The 19,182-nt window shown below is 48.2% G+C and overlaps 1 protein-coding gene across 2 annotated transcripts in view; it reads left to right on the top strand.

Annotated features, from left to right (window-relative positions):
- Tmem178b (transmembrane protein 178B) overlaps nucleotides 1-19,182 on the top strand; it is a 393,728-nt gene that overhangs the window by 341,494 nt on the left and 33,052 nt on the right. For both annotated transcript variants that reach the window (XM_005085761.4, XM_021222806.2), the window contains one exon: nucleotides 8,824-8,961. In XM_005085761.4, the coding sequence (XP_005085818.1) occupies nucleotides 8,824-8,961 (138 nt within the window). The remainder of the gene's footprint in view (nucleotides 1-8,823; nucleotides 8,962-19,182) is intronic.

Genomic DNA, 19,182 nt, shown 5'->3' with positions numbered 1-19,182 from the left:
GCCAGTGCCTAACACACACTCACAATCCACAAAGGCCCCTTATTAACTTTTGAGTATATGTAGGTATATATACACACATTCATGCAATATGGAAATACATAGGCTTGTGCATTGCTTTTTGTTCATTTTCATGTCATTGACATTTTTCAACAGAATGCCTTTAATAAGTGAATATATTCATTTATCTTTTACTGAGCATTAAGTTCAATTCTGGACTTTGAAATACCATAGGGTATGAGAAGCACTGGAGAATGACGAAAGAATAGTCAGAGTGGGACACTCTCCGGGAGATGACTCTTACTGGCTGTGTAACCTTGGTCAGCTAAAATCCCCATGTTCCGCTTTCTAAATTTGAAAGAAAAACGCATCTACCTTACAGGACAATCAAAGTTGAATTGGTCCATCCTGCATATATTCTCCAGCACCCCCTAGATGGAGCAAACAGACAATGCTGGTCCCTATTTCATCTTCCCTTTCCCTGTGTTATGCAAAGCTAACTTAGCTAGTTCCTAGGCACTGACAGAATTCTAAGGTGCCGGCCCGTGTGTTGTGATGCTCTCGTCTTCTGATTGCTTTGTGGTGTCTCTCTGGGGTCATGCTCTAGCCAAGCAGCACAGTTCTGGACCTTATACTCCAAGCAGCTGTCAGTGACTTGTGGCAGAGGGAAGGAGAAATGGGCTCTCCTCTCAGGTAGAAGAGCATGCTGCCAGCCCCGCCCAGGTGTATCAGGGTGACTGAGCTACAGTCTCCTTCACATCATCCCTTTCTTGCTTTTCAGCCGTTGGCTGGCTGACAGCCATGGCAGCACCAGCAGCAAGGGAACCATTACATCGACTTTAGTGTTTTGATTTGGGGGGCTGGGATGCTTCTCCTTGGTTCTGAATTCTCTTCCCTTTCACTTCCTCCTGTACTCGCTGTGGCTGCTGACCTAGCGTTCATCAGGCAAGCACGAGTTTCATGATTTGTCTTCCGTTGTTTTGACAATGGATGTGATTTGTATATAGCGGCATGTTTTAATATCCCTTTTTTGTGGCAGCTCCCTGATCTGGAAGTAGGATTGAAGAGGAGGGAGCTTCAAGCTTGTCTTCTGACCCAGAAACTGCCTCCTGTTTCTACAGCAACTGCCTTCTCCCACAGGTTCTTCCTGACTCCTGGGGACGGGCAACACAGAAGGGTCTGCCTCACTCATAATCAGGGGGAGCGCTTGTCTTTGTGCCCCCGACTCTTCAGGCCACCTGACACCCAAGGGCACGCTGGTGTTTCCTTTGTGTGCTGTGAGCAAAGATGCTGACTTGTTTAAGTAATAGTTAATGCTGACTTAAAAAAACTGCACACACAAAACAGACAAATCAACAACAACAACAAATCCTAACGTTAGGGAAGAGAAAAGCTGAGTCCAAGTCACAATGACATTTGAGTCACTGAAGCAGACTGGATTGTGAAGATATTTTTCTCTTCATCCGTTACACACACACACACACACACACACACACACACATGCACACGCACAGCTTTGATAATTGCTACAGGGTTGGATGGCACCTGCTTATGTCAGGGTTAGGATTAGGGATGAGGAGGGCAGAGTAAATAAAAAACCAATGCAGCCCTGGACCAGGCTTGGACTTACTGAGTGGAGAGAGGTGTGAACACGTAACTGCAGTAACACAGGGCAGTGAGATCAGCCAAATGCAGTTCTGGGTACTGCTTGTGAGGTCTATTAAAGCCATAGTAGAAGCCACCACACACACACACACACACACACACACACACACACACACACACACACACACACACACACACATACATTCCGGGGAGGTCTTAGAAGATGATGTGAGCTTGGCAGAGAGAGTACACAGGAGGATGGAGGGCTAGGGGACCCTGTGCTGTTCAGAACAAAGGGAGAGCAAAGAACTCCAGTTTGAATTTATGGAGGGCTTAGAGAAGGTTGAGGCAGAGGGCTGTCTGAGTAGCATTTAGACATCAAAAATCCCATAACTGCCCCACCTTGTAGAACCTAGGCGCTAGTTTGTTTTCACTAAAATAGTTTCTTAAATACAACTGCACTGCGATGCTGAACCAGCTTGCATTGTGTGAGTCAGAGGCAAAAGCTGTCCCTGTTTTTCTTACCTAAGTCACGGCAACCCTCCCAGCTGCATCATCACACTCTGCCCCGTGTCTCTTCCTCCTACATGCCTGAAGCGCTCACTGCCGGAGCCCAGGGTTGAAAGAGCCTGGATGGCCACCAGCACCTCTGCTATTAACTGCTGTAGCCTCCAGCTGTTTGGGTCCTTGGAGGATAGACAGCAACAACACTCCGGGGTGTATGCACCTCCATATTAATAAATAATTCCTTGGCCTTTGCCTCCCCAGCATCTGAAAAGCAAAAGGGACAGATTCCAGGTGCTCGCTCTGAGTCGCAAATCTTTAATGAGATGCTCGCCCTAGCATAGGCTCTGTTCCTTCTGTGTGCTAGGGTGGCGGATGCAAGGGGTGCCGTGCCGCGCCGCGCCGGGCATGGAGAACGGTTGCTCACACCGAGGTGGCTTTCACTCCCTGTCGTGCTCCCGTGTCCCTAACAGTGTTTGCACATGTAGCTCAGGGAGACCTCTCAGTAACTCTTAGACATCCTCGTTGCTCTTAACCTCTGCTCACCACATGCATTAATGGTGATCCAGAGGGACTGGCTAATTTGCCCGTGTTCCAGGGCCAAAGGGGTGGGAGAGAGAGACGTTAAACAGAAGCACCCCGGTTCCTGGAGTCCGCTCATGTGTTCCCACATCTCCACCCCAATACCACGTCCTTTGGGAACAATGACGGGTCTCTGGAATGTCCCCTGTCCTCTGAATCAGTCTGTCCCGAGTTGACCCCACGGGTAGGCAGCTCCTTGTCGGTTCCTTCTCATCCCTATTCTCTCTTCCTCCTCCCTCTCCTCTCCCATACCGACTGACCCCTCAGAACCGAGACACTGGGGCTTTTCCTCAGCAATGTGCTCAGCCTGCAATGCCCATGACCTGGTTCATTTGTGAGTCATTATTCTGCTCCCAGGGCGGCACCTTTGTAACCAGGGCTGCCTGCTTCTGCCATACAGAAGGGGAGCTTGCAGAGGCAAGGCAGCCGTTAGTTCAGTATGCCTACCTCCTCACCCCCTGCCCCACCCGTACTCCTAAGCAGCCTTTGTGTAGGCAACAAGGTCTAGTCCGAGCTAACCCTTTAAGCTTTTTATTTTAATTTAACCATTTTGAGTTTTTTTTTTCAAGAGGAAAAAAATGCTTCAATCGTGATCGTTTTTCTGTTGAAGATCTTTGTAGCAGAAGACACAAAGACCCTGATAACCATACTCCCCCGATTTGTTGTTTACTTACTGCGGATAGCCTAGTTTCCGAGCAGAGATGCAAGCAATTCTTTTCAATTTAAATGTTAATTGGAGTGTACAGTTTAAAATAAAATAAAAAAAAGAATTCTGAGAACTCTTTTTTTGTTTTTTCTGGCTGCATTTAATGGTTCTCCTTGCCCTTCTTTCTCCACCCTCGCGCATTGTCAGCCTCCCCCTACCCACCCCTTCCAACCATGCCGGATGGGACCCAAGAGTGGAGAATGCGTCTTTCTGATTTCAGACATTAGTGCACTGAATGTGAGAGTCACGACCCACGGGTAACAGACGCAAAGCCAACACGGTTCATGAGATTTTTTTTTTCGATCTCCACGTTTGCCGGCAGAATCAAACATACCATCCGTGGTCCCTTTCTTTGTGATTCTTAGACCAACCCAAAACAGTACTTTTCTGAGACTTCTGAGAATGATGAGTTCGTGTTTGTTTGTTTGTTTTTCTCCTCTTTCCATTTGTTTCTTCTTCCTCTATGGGTCAGTAAGTGAAGGGGAAAGAATACGAACCACATTCCTGATTACAAGGTATTGCTGTGGGCTCAAGGAAAACCACAGGAATTAAGTGCTAGCCCCTTATTCTTAAAGGTATGCAATAGTAGGTAGGTCAAAGAGAAGCTGTGACTCCGTCTGCATGTGACCCCAGAGTGACAGTGGCACTAACTCAAATGCAAGCAGGAAGCATGAGAGGTTGTTAAACAACAGACAGAATACACTCTAAGACCTCTACATTGGAACAGGAATGCGATAGCCTTCGCCAGAGACCCGCGGACCACATTTTGGGTAGGAATCAAAGCTAGGCATTGTCTTCTTCTTTCTTGCCTCATTCATCCCTTCGTTTGTTTATCTCTTTTTTTTCTCCCCCTCCCCCTACCCCTTGCTCTCCCTTGTTCCTGCTCTGGTCCTCGTACCCGGGGTCCCACGCAGGTTAGGCAGCACTCCCCCACTGCCTGTAACCCCTGTCCCTTTGGAGTGTGTTTCGAGACAAGGCAGCACTCAGACGTTTGGCCAGCCTGGAACTTGCTCTATAATCTAGCCTGGCCTCAAACTTCAGCTCCTGTCTCAGCCTCCTGAGAGAAAAACCAGGCTCATGTCATAATTTCATGCACTTGTAGTGTGGGTATTTTTTGGAATAATAAATGCTCAAATTGGACTATTTGTAAATTTCCTTGTTTTTTTTTTTTTATTTTATTCTGTCATTCTATTTCATGCTTGGCTATCTAGCCGGTATTTTTGTTTGTTTTGTTTTTAAAGTATTCAGTTTTTCCTTTCTGGAAGCGATGTCTTTCAGCTCTCGGTCTCTCTGAGGGTATCAACATTTGTTTGTTTAGGGTGCGAATGTGCATGATGCTGGTGCATGAATGCAGGTGTGCACGTGCTAAGTCTTGTGTGGGAGGAACTGGAGAACAACGTGTGGGAACAAACGGTTCTCTCCCTCCGCCGCACAGGTCCCAGGGATCGAACGGAGGCTGTCAGGCTTGGCAGCAAGCACCTTTACCTGCTCAGGTTTGAAAGTGGGGTGCTAAAGAGTTGTGAGGACTAATGAGTCAGTGAGGGAAGTGATGTCAACTTGGGACCCGCCTTACACTCAATCTCTTAGGCAGCGCCTTTGCTTTCAGAGTCCCATGGTGCAATGGGCTGTCCATCGTGCACGAGAAACCCCACTTACCCAGCCTAGGCTGGGGGCGGGTGTGAGTCTAACAACCACCTTCTGGACACCAAACAGAAGAGGGCTGGAGAGGTGTGTCGATGGTAAGATTTTTACACCCAGTAGTCACACAGGGTTGGTCATGAACTTCAGCAAGGAACCCTGTCCTCGCTTGCCCTAGCCAACCCTTGGTGGAGGTTGTGCCCTACCCCATTTCTAAGTGCTTTGTTCAGTGTCCCGGAAGTTGAGAGAAATGGGTGCTCCTTGGTGGTGTGGAGTGGTCAGAGGACCTGAGACTCTCATTCCTTCTCAAATAACCCCCTCAGAATACCAGTTTCACCCCTCCTCTGTTCACCACCGAGTTTAAAAGGCCCCGTATGGATGAGCTGGGGAGCCTGTGGGGAATCCTGCAGATGGGTTCCCTGATACTACCTTTGGGTTCCGCCCAGCCATCTCTACCACCCACGAGTTTCACAGTTCCCACTCTTCTTGGCATCTCCTTTCCCTTGTTCCCGGTGTCTCAAGTATGGTTCTGGGTTGGTTTGGGAGGAAAGGGTGCCAACTGCATTTGTTCTCATCAATTTTAATTCTTTCATTTATCCCATTTTCGCACACAACTCAATAATACAGTTGTTAACTCTATTTGCAGTCCGCTAGCCTTGAGACTGTCAATAACTTATTTATTTGTCTTTGGATCTTGCCTTTTTTTCTCATCTGTAAAATTGGAATATTTCTTGTCCTGCCTGCCTGCCTTCTGACCCAGTACAGCGGCTTGCCTGAGCTACCACACAGATAACTCAGTTAACTTTCCATGGAGAAAAGAACCGGTTGTTCATGCAGAGGTTGGACAATGTCAGACTCCAGGGTGATGTGAAAATCTTCTCTGGGTCAATGAAAATGCAGTCAGGATCTCTGTTTTTTATCCTGCTTCCACATCAACAACTTAGAACAACCCTTTACCTCAGTCATCAATACCCTGTGGGAGACACAGAAGTTTACCTACGCTGAGAGAGAGAAGGCAACTGCCCCTCCCTTGCCTGAGACCCAGATGACCAGCGTCTGCTCAGAGCTCTTGGAAAAACATCATTTTCTCCATCTCCCTGTTTTTCTGCCCCCTCCTAGTTTCTCCCAAGTAAAACACCTTTTTCTCATCCCTCAATAAATGTCACCTGCTATTTTTTTATGGTTGGCATTCTCTTTAGATTTCCTGCCTCACCAACTGGTCCATCCTCCCACTGGTCCATCTCTGGCTGGTGTGGGTGTAGACTCACCTGATGTGACTGTCCATCCACTCAGTCCCTTAGGCAATATCTTTGCTCTCAAGGGTCTATAGAGCCTGGAGACAACAATGTAGAACTTCCAGACATTGGAGTCCAGATAGAATTTGGCCCCCGGAAGAGAGGCCTAATAAGCTTACTGGGGTCACAGTGGACAAGACCCAGAAGCCTTCTTGGGATGAAGAGGGGAGAAACGCAGGAGAAGCTACCGACTTTAAGTGCCTTCTGTTTCAGATACTAACCTTCCCAGTGAGAGACCTGGACTCTTTCCCTTTGCCATTTGCCTTTCAGGAAAGCAGAGGGTAAAATCTCAATCACAGATCATCCTGTTCCCAGGAATCAATCCGGGTGGCCTCATATGTTCACTTGAGAACGTTCTCCACTGACGAGGCAGTTCACCACAGGGCCCTTGTGGTGAGGAGAGAAGGGATTCTAGTCAGGGCTGGTGGCAGTGAGTGTGTCTGTGGTGATGGAAATGTAGGAGCAGGCAATGCACGGGCCATAGGAACTGGGAGTGGCCCATGCGCAGGGAGGTTCCTTCCTTTTCAGCTATGGCAAGCTGTGCAGGAGGCTTGGCTCATGTGTTAGTATTGTCATCAAATGGCTCTTTCAACAAAGCTTTGCCTGACTCATTTGGCAGTCTGAGCAATCTGCACAGTGCTGCGGGACAATGAGGCTTCCTTGGCAACTCACAGAAGTGAGTGTAGGGTGTTATCTCCACCTGGCTGGGACAGGCCTGCTATGTGCTCAGGGAGGCAAGGGAGAACCAGGCAGGGCAGGTGTCTCCTCTGCAGCCCCTTTCAAGATCTCAGCCTCTGGGACTAGGGAACCAACTGTCCACTGCTGGGGGAGCCTCCTTCCCAGATGGGAGGACCAGCCACTGTTTGCCCTCCATGTCTGTGCCTCCCATCTTAACCAGATCCTTGGGCTGGGGCTGACAATGTCTGGTTTTCCTTGTCAGAACAAAGAGACTAGATCCCTCAAGGGATCTTGACTCAAATTATGCTCTGTTAGAGGCAGAGGTCCGTGTGAGTGTGTGTGTGTGAGAGACAGACAGACAGACAGACAGACAGACAGACAGACAGACGAGACTCTGGGAGGGTTGGAGTGGATCGAATGTAAGAGAGGAAATGGATGGAGGGGTGGTCTCCTGATGAGTTACACAATTCCCCAGGCCCACAGAAATCCCGTTGCATTTCTTTCTCTTTCTCTGGGACAAGAAGAGATCGTTGGGGCAGCCAGCGGTGGATGTGAGCTATCTTGATTCCAGGCAAGCACCGTCTCTATCACCCTGACATTTTGCCCTTCCTTTGTGAGAGCAAAATACCCACGAAATCCTCTGGTATGCTCTGCGATACTGCAGAGGAGTCAGCCTGGGCAGAGGCCAAGCAAAATGGTTTTTGCTCTCGCTTAGTGCCCCGTTAGCAGTCTGGAGCCCGTGTAACTGGCTTGAATGCGTGCGGGCGTGAGAGAGTGCAGGCGGACTTGGGAAGGAACGGCCAGCATAATGGGGTGCGGTGCTCCCCAGGAGGAAGTAAAGAGACAGATTTACAAAAGGAGAGCGAGAGAAGGGAAACATTTGGGGGAACAAGTCCAGGCGGGAGTCAAGCACATAGAGGGGGTGTGCAGCAGTCGGTCTGGGGCCACCTGGTCACAGGAGGGAAGAAGCCAACGAAAAAGCTGAGTTGGGCAAGATGCTAAGAAGCCATCAGAGGTGTGGACCAGCTCTGCCCTCTCCCCTCTGCTGTGAACGCCACTTTTCCTGCAACCTCCTTCCTCACCAAGTCATTCCTGGCTTTGACGGGCCATGGAGGTGTAGAGCAGGCACGGATGTCACTCTGAAGCTGGCCGCTGACCGGAGAGTGGAAGGGTAGAGGCAGGTGCAAAGAAGGGGCTGCTCCAGGGGCTCAGGCTGGGAGAGGGAGACGTGGTTCTTCCTCTGCTCCCAAGGTTGCAGGCAAAACGAAGCCCCAAGAGCCAGCTTGTTGGGATGGAGCCAAGGACCAACCCCCCCTCCACACACACACACACACACACACACACACACACACACACACACACACTAGATTTTCACATGTGACTTCTTCCACAGTTCAGCAGACTCTGGGTTAGAGGGAAGGCCTAGTAGAGGCAGCCTGACTGCAGAGACTCTGCTCTTGCCCCCCCCCCAAAACGCTGACTAATGCAGTGATGAGTCACAACTATCTTTCTTCCACGTACGTTGTTCCTTTTAGCAAGTGGCTCCATTCTCTACACCAAAGACTGCATCTTAAGGGTGGGCTCGACCCACAGAAAAAGCAGTACTTGCCTAGCACAGGCGAGATGAGCCAACAGCCACTGGGGACCACGTGCTTGTCCTGTGCCTAGGAACCCGGCTGTCAGGAGACAGTCACCATTAGTGGCTCTCCTGTGTAGAAGTCTGAATAGGTAGTCTTCCTGCACCCGGGGCTAGGGTACACCTGACCCTGTCCTGTCACCGGTTCTGATGCTAACCGCGTCCCTCCTGCTTCCTCACAGACCTGCGTAGAATGACGGCTGGCTTCATGGGCATGGCGGTGGCCATCATCCTCTTCGGCTGGATCATCGGTGTGCTGGGCTGCTGCTGGGACCGAGGCCTCATGCAGTACGTGGCCGGCCTTCTCTTCCTCATGGGAGGTAAGGCTGAAAGCTGCTGATGGGGGGCAGGGAGGCTGGGAGGGTCCTGCTAACCTTTGGGAAACGCTAAGAGGATAGAGCAGAGGGGCGTGGCCAATATGCTTCTTTCTGCCCCCTCATCCGTTGGTTCAGCAACAATCTGTTCCTGTCACCTATTGACCACGATACCAGCTGTTGGGATGTAAAAGGAAATGAGATACAGTCTTCAGTGTCTAGAGCCTTGGGGGCCTCAGTGCTTAGACAGAAGGCGGACACTGCGGCTGTGACACTTACATGACAGCAGTTGGAGATCTCAGACTTGGAAGCGTGGAACCAGTATATGCCGGGCATTTACACCCAGGTGCTCTGTATTTTAGTGTTAGACGAAGGAAGGAGACATTTTACTCATCCTTGGCTTACTGTTTAAAACAAGGCAGGGGTGGCACAAGACTAGATCCTCCCATTTCTTTTTTTTTCTCTTCCTTTTTTTTTTAAGTTAGGAACAAGTTTGTTTCCCAGCCCCCTCTCCCTCCCGATCCTCCCATTTCTGTTTCCTTCACTTCCTATTGTGATATCACTGAGTCAGCGCAGCAGCTGTTAGCAGACTGTCCATAGAGAGAACTGCAGAACTATAAGGAACAGGCTCTTGTCCGAGCAAAGTAAAAGGTTTCTCACCATCTACTTGGGCATCTCCCTTCCCTGTGGAGTCCCCTGGTTTGAGGCTCAGCCTAGAGTTAAGTTTTGGACCGCCTGGAACAGGTGGATGGGTGCATTGTGTGTCACTGGAGAGAGAGAATGAGTGTGGACAGACAGACTCAGAAAAGCTTGTGGGAGGAAGAGAAAATGAGTCCCACGTGCAGAAGCAGATGCCAGTCGGGCTCCGGGCACTGTGCGGGTGCCTGAACTAGTCTCTTTTGTACCGGTTTCTAAGCTGAGGAGAGAAAGATGGAGTGAGCTGGGGTATGGAGAAGCTGGTCCTTCTCTATGCATAGAGAGTTACCTGGGTCACAGAAAGCTCTGGTTTAGGAGAGGAAGGGGAGGAGGGCTTTGCAGGAAGGACTGGGGGCCCCCTGAAGCACAGCTACTCTGTGTCAATCATGAATGCAGGCTTCCCATGGACCTGATACTTAGGGGTCTCACTTGTCATCAGAGTCAGGATGTCCCCATGTCAGAGCTGCCACCCGTGGGGGCCACACCTGTAGTTAAGACAGAGGCTCAGAGAATGAGGGGCTCTGGGACAGAGATTCCATATAGAGAAGCCACCATCCCCCAATACACTTATGTCCTGTGGACTCCCCCTTTCTTCGGTAAAACAGGGACTCAAGTTCCCTGATGGTTCCCACACTGTATTTTATAACTAGAGCTCTGGCTTCCCCTTTGTAACCTGCTATTCACGTGGACCTCCAAACTGTAAATAAATGAATAAATAAATAAATAAATAAATAAATAGAAAGATAGAAAGTGAATCATCTGTATCCTGTTTGTAGTGAGGCCATATCCTGTTTGTAGTGAGGCCATATCCTGTTTGCTCTTTGGAAAACCAGAACAGGCTCTGATGAGGGTCTTTCCCAGGGCTGGAGAAAAGTTTCCCAGGTATCCCCAGAGAAGCCGTGCAAACAGGCCTCAGGCTGAGCCCTCAAGCAGGGGCTATCTGCCGCTCATCTCTGCTTCTTGCCTGCCTTTTGCTGTGCCTGGGGTGCTTTCTCCACTGGCCCTTCTCTTCAGGCAGGAACAAGGCTCAGAACCTGGGACCTTCCAACTCTGAGAACTTTCTCTTATTTATTTATTTATTTATTTATTTATTTATTTATTTATTTATTTATTTATTTGAGTCAGGGTTTCTCTGTATTGTTTTGGAGCCTGTCCTGGAACTCGCTTGGTAGACCAGGCTGGTCTCGAACTCACAGAGATCCACCTGCCTCTGCCTCCCAAGTGCTGGGATTAAAGGTGTGCACCACCACCACCCAGCTCTGAGAACTTTCTAAAGGACGTCAGTTAACTTGTGGACCAACAGTCAGAATGCCACTGCCTGGCTTATCTTTTCTAGCCAGGCCAGACAATACATAGGCCAGGACTCAGTGATAACGGCTAAGCTGAAAGCTGCTACTACAGGAAGGTCACTGGGTTGCCCTCCAACTCACTGAAGGCCTTAGGACGAGAGGCAAGAGGACAGAAGCCACGGGCAGCAGGGTGCCTGGAGCCCTGCCCGCAGACAGCTGAGGAGCTCCGGGATAGATCAGGAGCCGCAAACCCCGTTCTGTAGACTAAACACATGGGAGCCTCTGTAAGATGGAGACTTTTCTCCATCTTGCCCAGTCCCACTGGACAGATTTTTCTCTGCACACCGATCCCCACAGCCGCTTATAAGATGACCACTCAGAGACTGAATGTCAGTTACAGTTGTTTGGCCAATGGCTCAGGCTTCTTCCTGGCTAGCTCTTACAATTAAACTAGCCCATTTCTACTAATCTGTGTATCACCACATGGCTGTGGCTTACCTGGGTGATGCCCTTTGACAGCTGCATGGTGTCTCCCCTACCCCACCTTCCTTCTCTCTGCATATTTGCAATTCCTGCCTAGCTATGTCTTTCCTGGCCATTGGCTGAAACAGCTTTGCTCATCAACCAATAAAAGCAACGCATATTTGCAACGCACAGAAGGACATCCCACATCAAGCTTTGCTTTCTTCAGCCCAGGAAGTCCTTACCCACCACAAGTTAGAGTTTCCTGGAAAGCTTTGATTAAACACTGATGCAGGCCAATCAGGACCACCCCCACAGAGCTTTTGGGGGTGATCTCCCTGTGCAAATAGAGCCAAGAATCAGAGAGACAGATAAACTCTGGAGTCCTTCCTTGCACGGTACCAGGGAGCACACACGCCTGCATGCATGAGTGCCTTGATCTTTAGGACTGCTTCTCTAAGTTACGCAACAAGAAATAAGACAGTAGCCCTCAGTAGCTGGGAGGCCTACCGAGATCTGACTCCTGGGAGGTGCACGCAAACCTGCCTTTCTTGGATTTGCGTTGTATATTTTTAAAATGGCGAATCCACACTTGTGATAAAGTGCTAGTGTGGTAACCAGCTTTACAGAAGCTGCTCTTCCAATAGCCACTTCTTATTGATTAGAGTACAGCCTGGGCTGGACAGAGCCTAATTGATTCTCAGGTCACAAAACCTTCTCTTCCCCCCTGAAGTTGTTTTTCTTAAATCTTTGCCCCTGCATAAAGCAAAGCCATATTCTCCTGAATGAAGCTGGGGTGGGAAGGGAAGGTATCCATACACTTCGGGGTATTACTGAACCCTGAAATAACAAAGGTATTAGTAACAAAGCCATTGCTTTCTCACCTCTTTAATGGTGGCGTTTTCCCTTTTGGAAGCTCTGCCACGCCATTCCGCCATTCCTTCTCAAGATAGCATCCTTTGCAACTGGGAGAGACACAGCTCTGAGATTTCAGTATCCCAGGGCAACTGCCGTGCTCTGACCTATGAAAATAAGTCATGCTCAATTGGTTTTGTTAAAAATATATGTGTTGGGGAAGGATATGGTTCAAGATCAGAGACTGAATTACTGGCCCTCCTCAGTGTGATAGCTAAGGGGCCAGACATGAACTTAGAAGAAATGCCTGGACCTGTAGAAGCCTACAAGTCAGAGACATGATAGCACGAACCTGTCCCAGAACCTGAAAAGTCTGTTCTCCAGGGGTCAATTTCCTACGGATGACCTGTCAAAGAGCTTAGGGAGTAAGCTGCCTGTTCTAGCCACTTCCCAGACACAATAAAACTGTCAGTCACGGCCGGGCGTTGGTGGCGCACGCCTTTAATCCCAGCACTTGGGAGGCAGAGGCAGGCGGATCTCTGTGAGTTCGAGGCCAGCCTGGTCTACAAGAGCTAGTTCCAGGAAAACCTCCAAAGCCACAGAGAAACCCTGTCTCGAAAAACCAAAAAGAAAAAAGAAAAAAAAAAAGAAAAAAAAAACTGTCAGTCACTGAAACTACACAGATAGTTCCCAAACGTGACCTTGTAGCCTTCCCTCTGGTGGTGGTCTCTCAGGTGTCTATAACTGAGCTGTGCTAGGTAGTTTACATTGGGCGGGAAGCTAAGTGGGTAGTAACCCAGAGCAACGGTGTCTGCAGCTGGCCAGATGTGAGTAGGTAAACAGGTAGATAGGGAAGATCCAGCCAGAAAGAAAACCGTTTGGGCTAGGTAGGTGGTCCGGCGAGTGAAGTGCTTTGTTTGTGAGCGTGGGGACCAGAGTTCAGTCCTCAGAACCCATCTAAACAGACTAGGAGTGGTGGTGGGTGCTTGTTATACCAGCCCCAGGAGGCAAACAGGTCATTCCCTGGGGTTTGCTTGCCAATTAGCCTAGTCCAACTAGCACGTTCCAGGCCAACGAGAGAGACCTGTCTCAAAGGGCTGTGTAGACAGCTCCTGACAAATGACGCTCTGTCGTCCACATGCACATGTGCCTAATCACACATACACATATGCACACACACAGCACACATGTACTCATGTGCACACACACACACACACACACACACACACACACACACACACACACGCAGGCCTATAGCGTATGCATGTTTTTAAGTAGAGAAGTCTATTTGGAATCGAGATTCCCAACTATTGAGTTATTGGCAGCTGTAAGTGAAGTGATTCATCAAACGTACCAGGCATGTTCTACATTATAGTTAATTTAAATTTCTGTGCTATTCTACTTCTTTCCTAGATATGTGTTTTTAGTTATAAATATATATTTATATTATATGTTAGTATGTGTTATGTTGTGCTGTAAATATATTATATAAATATATATATATATAATACATACACACACACATACATACATAACACATCAGGACCAAAATAGAGGCTAAAGAATTGTCTTCACACCCTCTTCTCTGCTCCAGTAGGAAGATGGCCTTCTCCGGTCTATATCTGACTATTTCAGATTTGAAAAGCGGATGCCTCACGCGCTGTGCAGTAACTCCCAACAAACTGTTCGATGGATGCTCGAGCCAGAGGAAACTATTAATTAAGCAGCGCAGCATCATTTGGCCAGGAGACTGGGGGCGGTGGGTGGGATCCAGCTTTCCTTTTGGCAGCACCTCCGCAGGAGATTTAGCCCAGACTGGCACAACCCCACGTGGGCACGCGGTGATAATGGATCATCGGGGACATTCAGAGGCTTGGGGACAGGATAGCACAGGGACAGACCATGTGGTACAGGAACACGTGTCTACTCTGCTCACATGTGTCTCCTCCACGGAGGCTTCTTAGGCACAAAGGTTTACAAGGTGGGTTGGAATCCCCGGTTCATGCACATAGCATCTAGAACCTTCCCATGGGCCTCCCATAATTGCTGGAAGTTTTCCTTCCTCTCTACCTCCCCATCCCCGCCGGGGCTAAGGCTTCTTCATCTCTTGTCTAGACTAGCACTGAAGTCCCTTGCTGACCACCCTGACTCCACCGTGGTCACGCCGTGATCAATCCCGAGCGTGAATCTTTTATTTTATTATTTTTATTTTTAGTGTGTGTGTGTGTGTCTGTGTGTGTGCACATGCTCACGCACGCACGTGCTATGGCACGCATATGTAGAAGCCAGAGGGCAACCCTGAAGAGTGGGTTCTCTCCACCGGGTGGATCCCAGGGATCAGACTGGGGCTGTCAGGCTTGGTGGCAAGTGTTCACGGCGCCATCCCGCCATCCCGGCGGCATGAATCGTTTAAACTACGAATCAGATGTGTCACTCACCACCTGTCACTAGTGGTCTAACGGCTTTCAGTTGAACTTAAACCCAAATTTCTTCCTTCCTTTAAAAGTTTCTGCATCCTGGCCGACCCGGCCTTTCTCAGCTCCCTTTCTGCTTCCTCCTGTGGTCACACTGCCCCCTCGCCACTCCGCCCGCGCTGGCTGCCTTTCTGTCCCCACACAGCCAAAGGTATTTTTGACCAAGGAACAGCTCAAGGGTGTCTCTTTCCTTAGGTTCAGATCCCTACTCCGAGGTTCCCCCTCAGAGTCTCCTTCAATGACCATGTCCTGGAAGCTCTACCATTTAATTAATTTGAATTTCATCAGTGTGCCTCTTCGTGCCTAGATACATGTCATTTGGGGGTTTGCTGCTGTGTTTTTAGCAACTTTAAACATTTATTGTTGTCTCATAGGTTCCCTGAATGGGAAATCCAGGTGCAGCTCAACAGGGCCCTTAGTTGAGCATCTTGCTAAGCTGCACTCGCATTTGTGGTTGGTGGGCTCTCCTCTGAGGCTCAAGATCCTTGCCAGTGTCTTAAGTGCTGATGGTGGAATTCCTCTCCTTGCAGGGGTGGGACCCCTGGAAGCTTGCTTCTTCAAAGTCACCAAGAGAGGCTCTCTGCTTTTTTTAGTAAACACTTAACTTTTAAAATGCTTTGGGTTTAAGGAAAACTGAGAGCTGGTGAGATGACTCAACAGATAAAGATGCTAGCAGCCAAGTCTCGATCCCCGGGACCTATAGGATGGACGCTGAGAGCTAATTCCCGCAGACCAACCTCTGACTTCCGTGTGTGTGACATGGCATGCGTGTGTGTGCACACACACACAAACATAAATCATTTTTAAAATTGAGCAAGCATTATAAAGAGGTGAGGTATCCAATCAGCCTGCGCACCCAGTTTCTTTTTTTATTAATATGTTTGTGTTATTGTTGCCATCTGTTGCAATGGATAAATGAATATTGGTGCATTATTATTAACTAAAGCTCATGGCTCATTCAGATCCCCTGAGGTTGATCGGGTGTCCTTTTCTGTTCCAGAATCCCATCCCTGGCACCAAGATGCACTCAATACTACTGCATTAATACTACTGTTTCTCTTGGCTGTGGGACATCCCAAAATCTTTGTTTTAAATGACCCTGGCAGTTTTGGAATGTTGGCCAAGCATATTATAGAATGCTCTTCTGACGGGACGTCACATGGTTTTTTTTTCACTATTAGACTGAATTGGTTTGCGGAAGGGAGATCACAGAGGGCCATTGATATCTCATCATTTCAGCATGACTCATGACTGTCAGTGTTGCTCTGATCGTTTGGAGTAAGTAGCGTTTGTAATGTTTCTCCACTGTAAATTCTTTTTCTTCCCATTTCTATACTACATTCCTTTGAAGACAGTCATTGAGTGTAGCCACCCAGGAGGAATGGGATCAGCAGTAGTCTGCTAGGATGGAAACACTCCTGCAGGGTAGAGCATCTAGGAGTTATCCTAGATGGAATATGTGTCTCTTGCTCTCCACATTAAATCCCCTTGGTCGCCCGTTTATGTTAGTGTGGACTCAAGGGCATTGATTTTGTCCTTTGAACTATAGTCCAGTGCTGCTTCTCTTGGTCCCACTGGTTCTGTCAGCCTTGGCATTTGAGGAGTCTTCTAATTGGTTCCTGAGCCCTTTGACATGCCCCAGTATGTGGGGTTTTGTTTTCTGCTGTTTTGTGTTCGGTTGGTTCCTTGTTTGTCGCTCACTTTTGAACACCACGGGGTGCTGTGAAGTCATCTTGTGTGCTGTCTACTCCCACCCTGCACCGTCTCTCCACCGAGCTCTCTTTCTTTCTACTGGATGATGGCATCAGAATCCAAGACCTTGGGACTATGTGTCTGGAGTGGATTCTTAACATTCTGCATTTGCTCATCATTTCTCTCCCTTCGCTGATACCTACCCTCCACAGGCATCAGACCAGTCTGCCTCAGCCACAGAATGCCTCCACAAAGGTATCTCCTGGGTCAAGAGGGCGTCTACAGCTTGATGAACAGCTGCGGAGTGACTGTGTTGGGAAAGTAAATTCTGTGGAAGGAATAGAAAGTGTTTTGGTTTTGTGTGGCATTCTCGGCATTCTTCTAAAGCCACCTGCCTTATCTATAGTCCCCACTGTAACAACATTCCTTTTCACGGAACTCCTCCTCTTCACATTCACTGAGCGGTATGAGAACCTATCTTCTCCTGCTACGAAACATCTTCCATTCATTTAGGAAGCAAAATATGAGTGATCCCTGAATTCGTGGAGTTTCTGACCTTAACCTGGACTCCTGGAGCCTTAGAAACAGAAGGGACTTTAGACACCAGCCAGCCAGAAGCCCTGTGGTTTAGATAAGAGCGGTTGTGCTGTGTCATCCTGGCTCATCCAGCAAGGAGCTGGCAGGAATGAATCTTAAGCCTGGCCCGTGACACTGGCCTATGCTCTTGCAGCCTGGACCGCTGCCTCTGGCTTCGGTACCCATGCTGAGCATCTCTGTGTCTCACTCAAGTCCAGCTCTGTGCTTCTCAGCAAGTGCCGGTATTTCCACAATTTCCCTGCATGCCTTCTGGACACACACACACACACACACACATACACACACACACAGTTTTCTCTTTCCTCCCCACCCCTTCTCAGAGCACATAGGATGCATATGGAGGAGACGGTGGCCAGAACCAGGGGCATGGATGATAACGGGGAAAAGGAAACAGTTAAAGGTTCTTTTCATACCATCTGTGGTTGGTGTCACCTCTTCTACTTTGCCATTCCGTCAGGGGGAATGAGAGAATTCCGTGGAGACGTTCAAGCTATCAGCTTTGAATGACTGTTGTGGTACATAAATCAATGATGCCGTGTGTCTGGCATAGGCAGCCAACTCTGCATCAAGCCCCTAGACATTCAGCATGATGCCTCCCCCCGACCTCTTCTGGCAGATGAAGATCTTGCTTAAGGGCAGACATTTTGAAAACGTGAGTTTGGCATGGTGGTACATGTCTTGAGTTACTATTTCATCTGGGCACTAAAGTGATTTTTAGAGGAGTCCTATAAGCATTGAATTTTCCCATCAGCCTCCTCTCCCAGCCTCTCCCCATTGCCAGTCCATAGGGCATGCTTGGAAACAAATGCTTCTATAAGGTCAAGAGATCCTAAGTCTTAAACCTCATGCTTCCAGGTTATGACCTCAAAACTTATTGGTCAAGAGAGGGCAGATACAAAGCAGAGGACCAGGTAAATTAGATATTCCAGGAAGAGAGAAAAATCCAATAAGCCAGTGACTTAGCAATATGCAAAGCTTATAATAAATGGTAACTCTTACTATGATGTCTGTGCCCTAGCAAAGTCCATTGTAACAAGCAGAGAAATGCTCAGGGTCTGCCACAGCCAACCAGAAATGACTCTGGCATGAAAGCCATACATTTATCCTGCTGATCTGCTTTTGTAGTTTGATGTGAGCCTTCACTAAGACATCATAACTCTTCCCCAGACCTTTTGCCTTACAGTCTTTTGAAATCTTAGGCAGATATTTAAGTCTAGCTCACACCAGAATGTTTCTTATCCCTTGCAAGGTACATACCTGAGTATTTCTTAGCATTTGATAATTACATTTAAAACATGTCCTTGAAGGGTATATTTTGACAGTAAATGTGTTTTGGGGTGGGGGTGAGACATGTTGTCAGGAAGATTGGGAAATAGCTTCTAGGTTTACTTTATATAGAGACAGTGGTCATGGTGGATCACTCTAGCAACCCAAGAAGCAGGAAGATAGATTTCAGACCCCTGAAGGTTGTAAAATTGCCACCAGTGCTGCCACTCCTGTCACAAATTGGCCTCAGAATGGAACAGTAAGCGTCCCTAGCCATGCAAACTGTGGTCGGTGATGGTCACATCAGAGGTTTATAACCTGCTCACAAAAATATTCAGGAATGCTAGCCTTCCACTCCCCGACTGAGATAGGTAGATGCTTTATTCTTGAATACCTAGGTAGAGTGCTGTAACAGAACAGGGAATGATGATGGTCAGTGGAGGCATCGAGAAAGTAGGTGTGGGAACCCAACCCTCACCTCTTAGATGTTCCGAGGGGCACTTGCTCATGGGAGCCACCTTCCGTGTCCTGCTTCCTAACTGGGGGCCCAGGGTCCTTGTTCAGGAAGCAGAGTCACCCAACAAAAAGAGATAATAATGGGTTTTCCATGAAGATGTAGTGCAGGACCAAAGGAACATTGGACTAGTCATGTGACACCGGGACATTCCTTATCTGCCTTTCATGCCTTGCTTCAATTCTCTCGTCTATTAAAAAGAGCTAATAATAGTTCTCACTTCAAACATAGCTGTGAGAATTAGAGTTAATGCATCTGAAGGACTTACAACAGTGCCAGGCATTGTTCATAACATTTTTGATATTTTTATTATTTTGGCACTGAGGTATTTCTTAGTTTGTTTTCATTTTTGTTGTTGTTTTTTTTTTAATGTGCGTGACTC

The sequence above is a fragment of the Mesocricetus auratus genome, unplaced genomic scaffold (assembly GCF_017639785.1).
Source record: "Mesocricetus auratus isolate SY011 unplaced genomic scaffold, BCM_Maur_2.0 Super-Scaffold_100019, whole genome shotgun sequence".
NCBI lineage: Eukaryota > Metazoa > Chordata > Mammalia > Rodentia > Cricetidae > Mesocricetus > Mesocricetus auratus.
The sequence above is the reverse complement of the archived record's forward strand: the minus strand, read 5'-3'. Positions and strand labels throughout refer to the sequence as shown.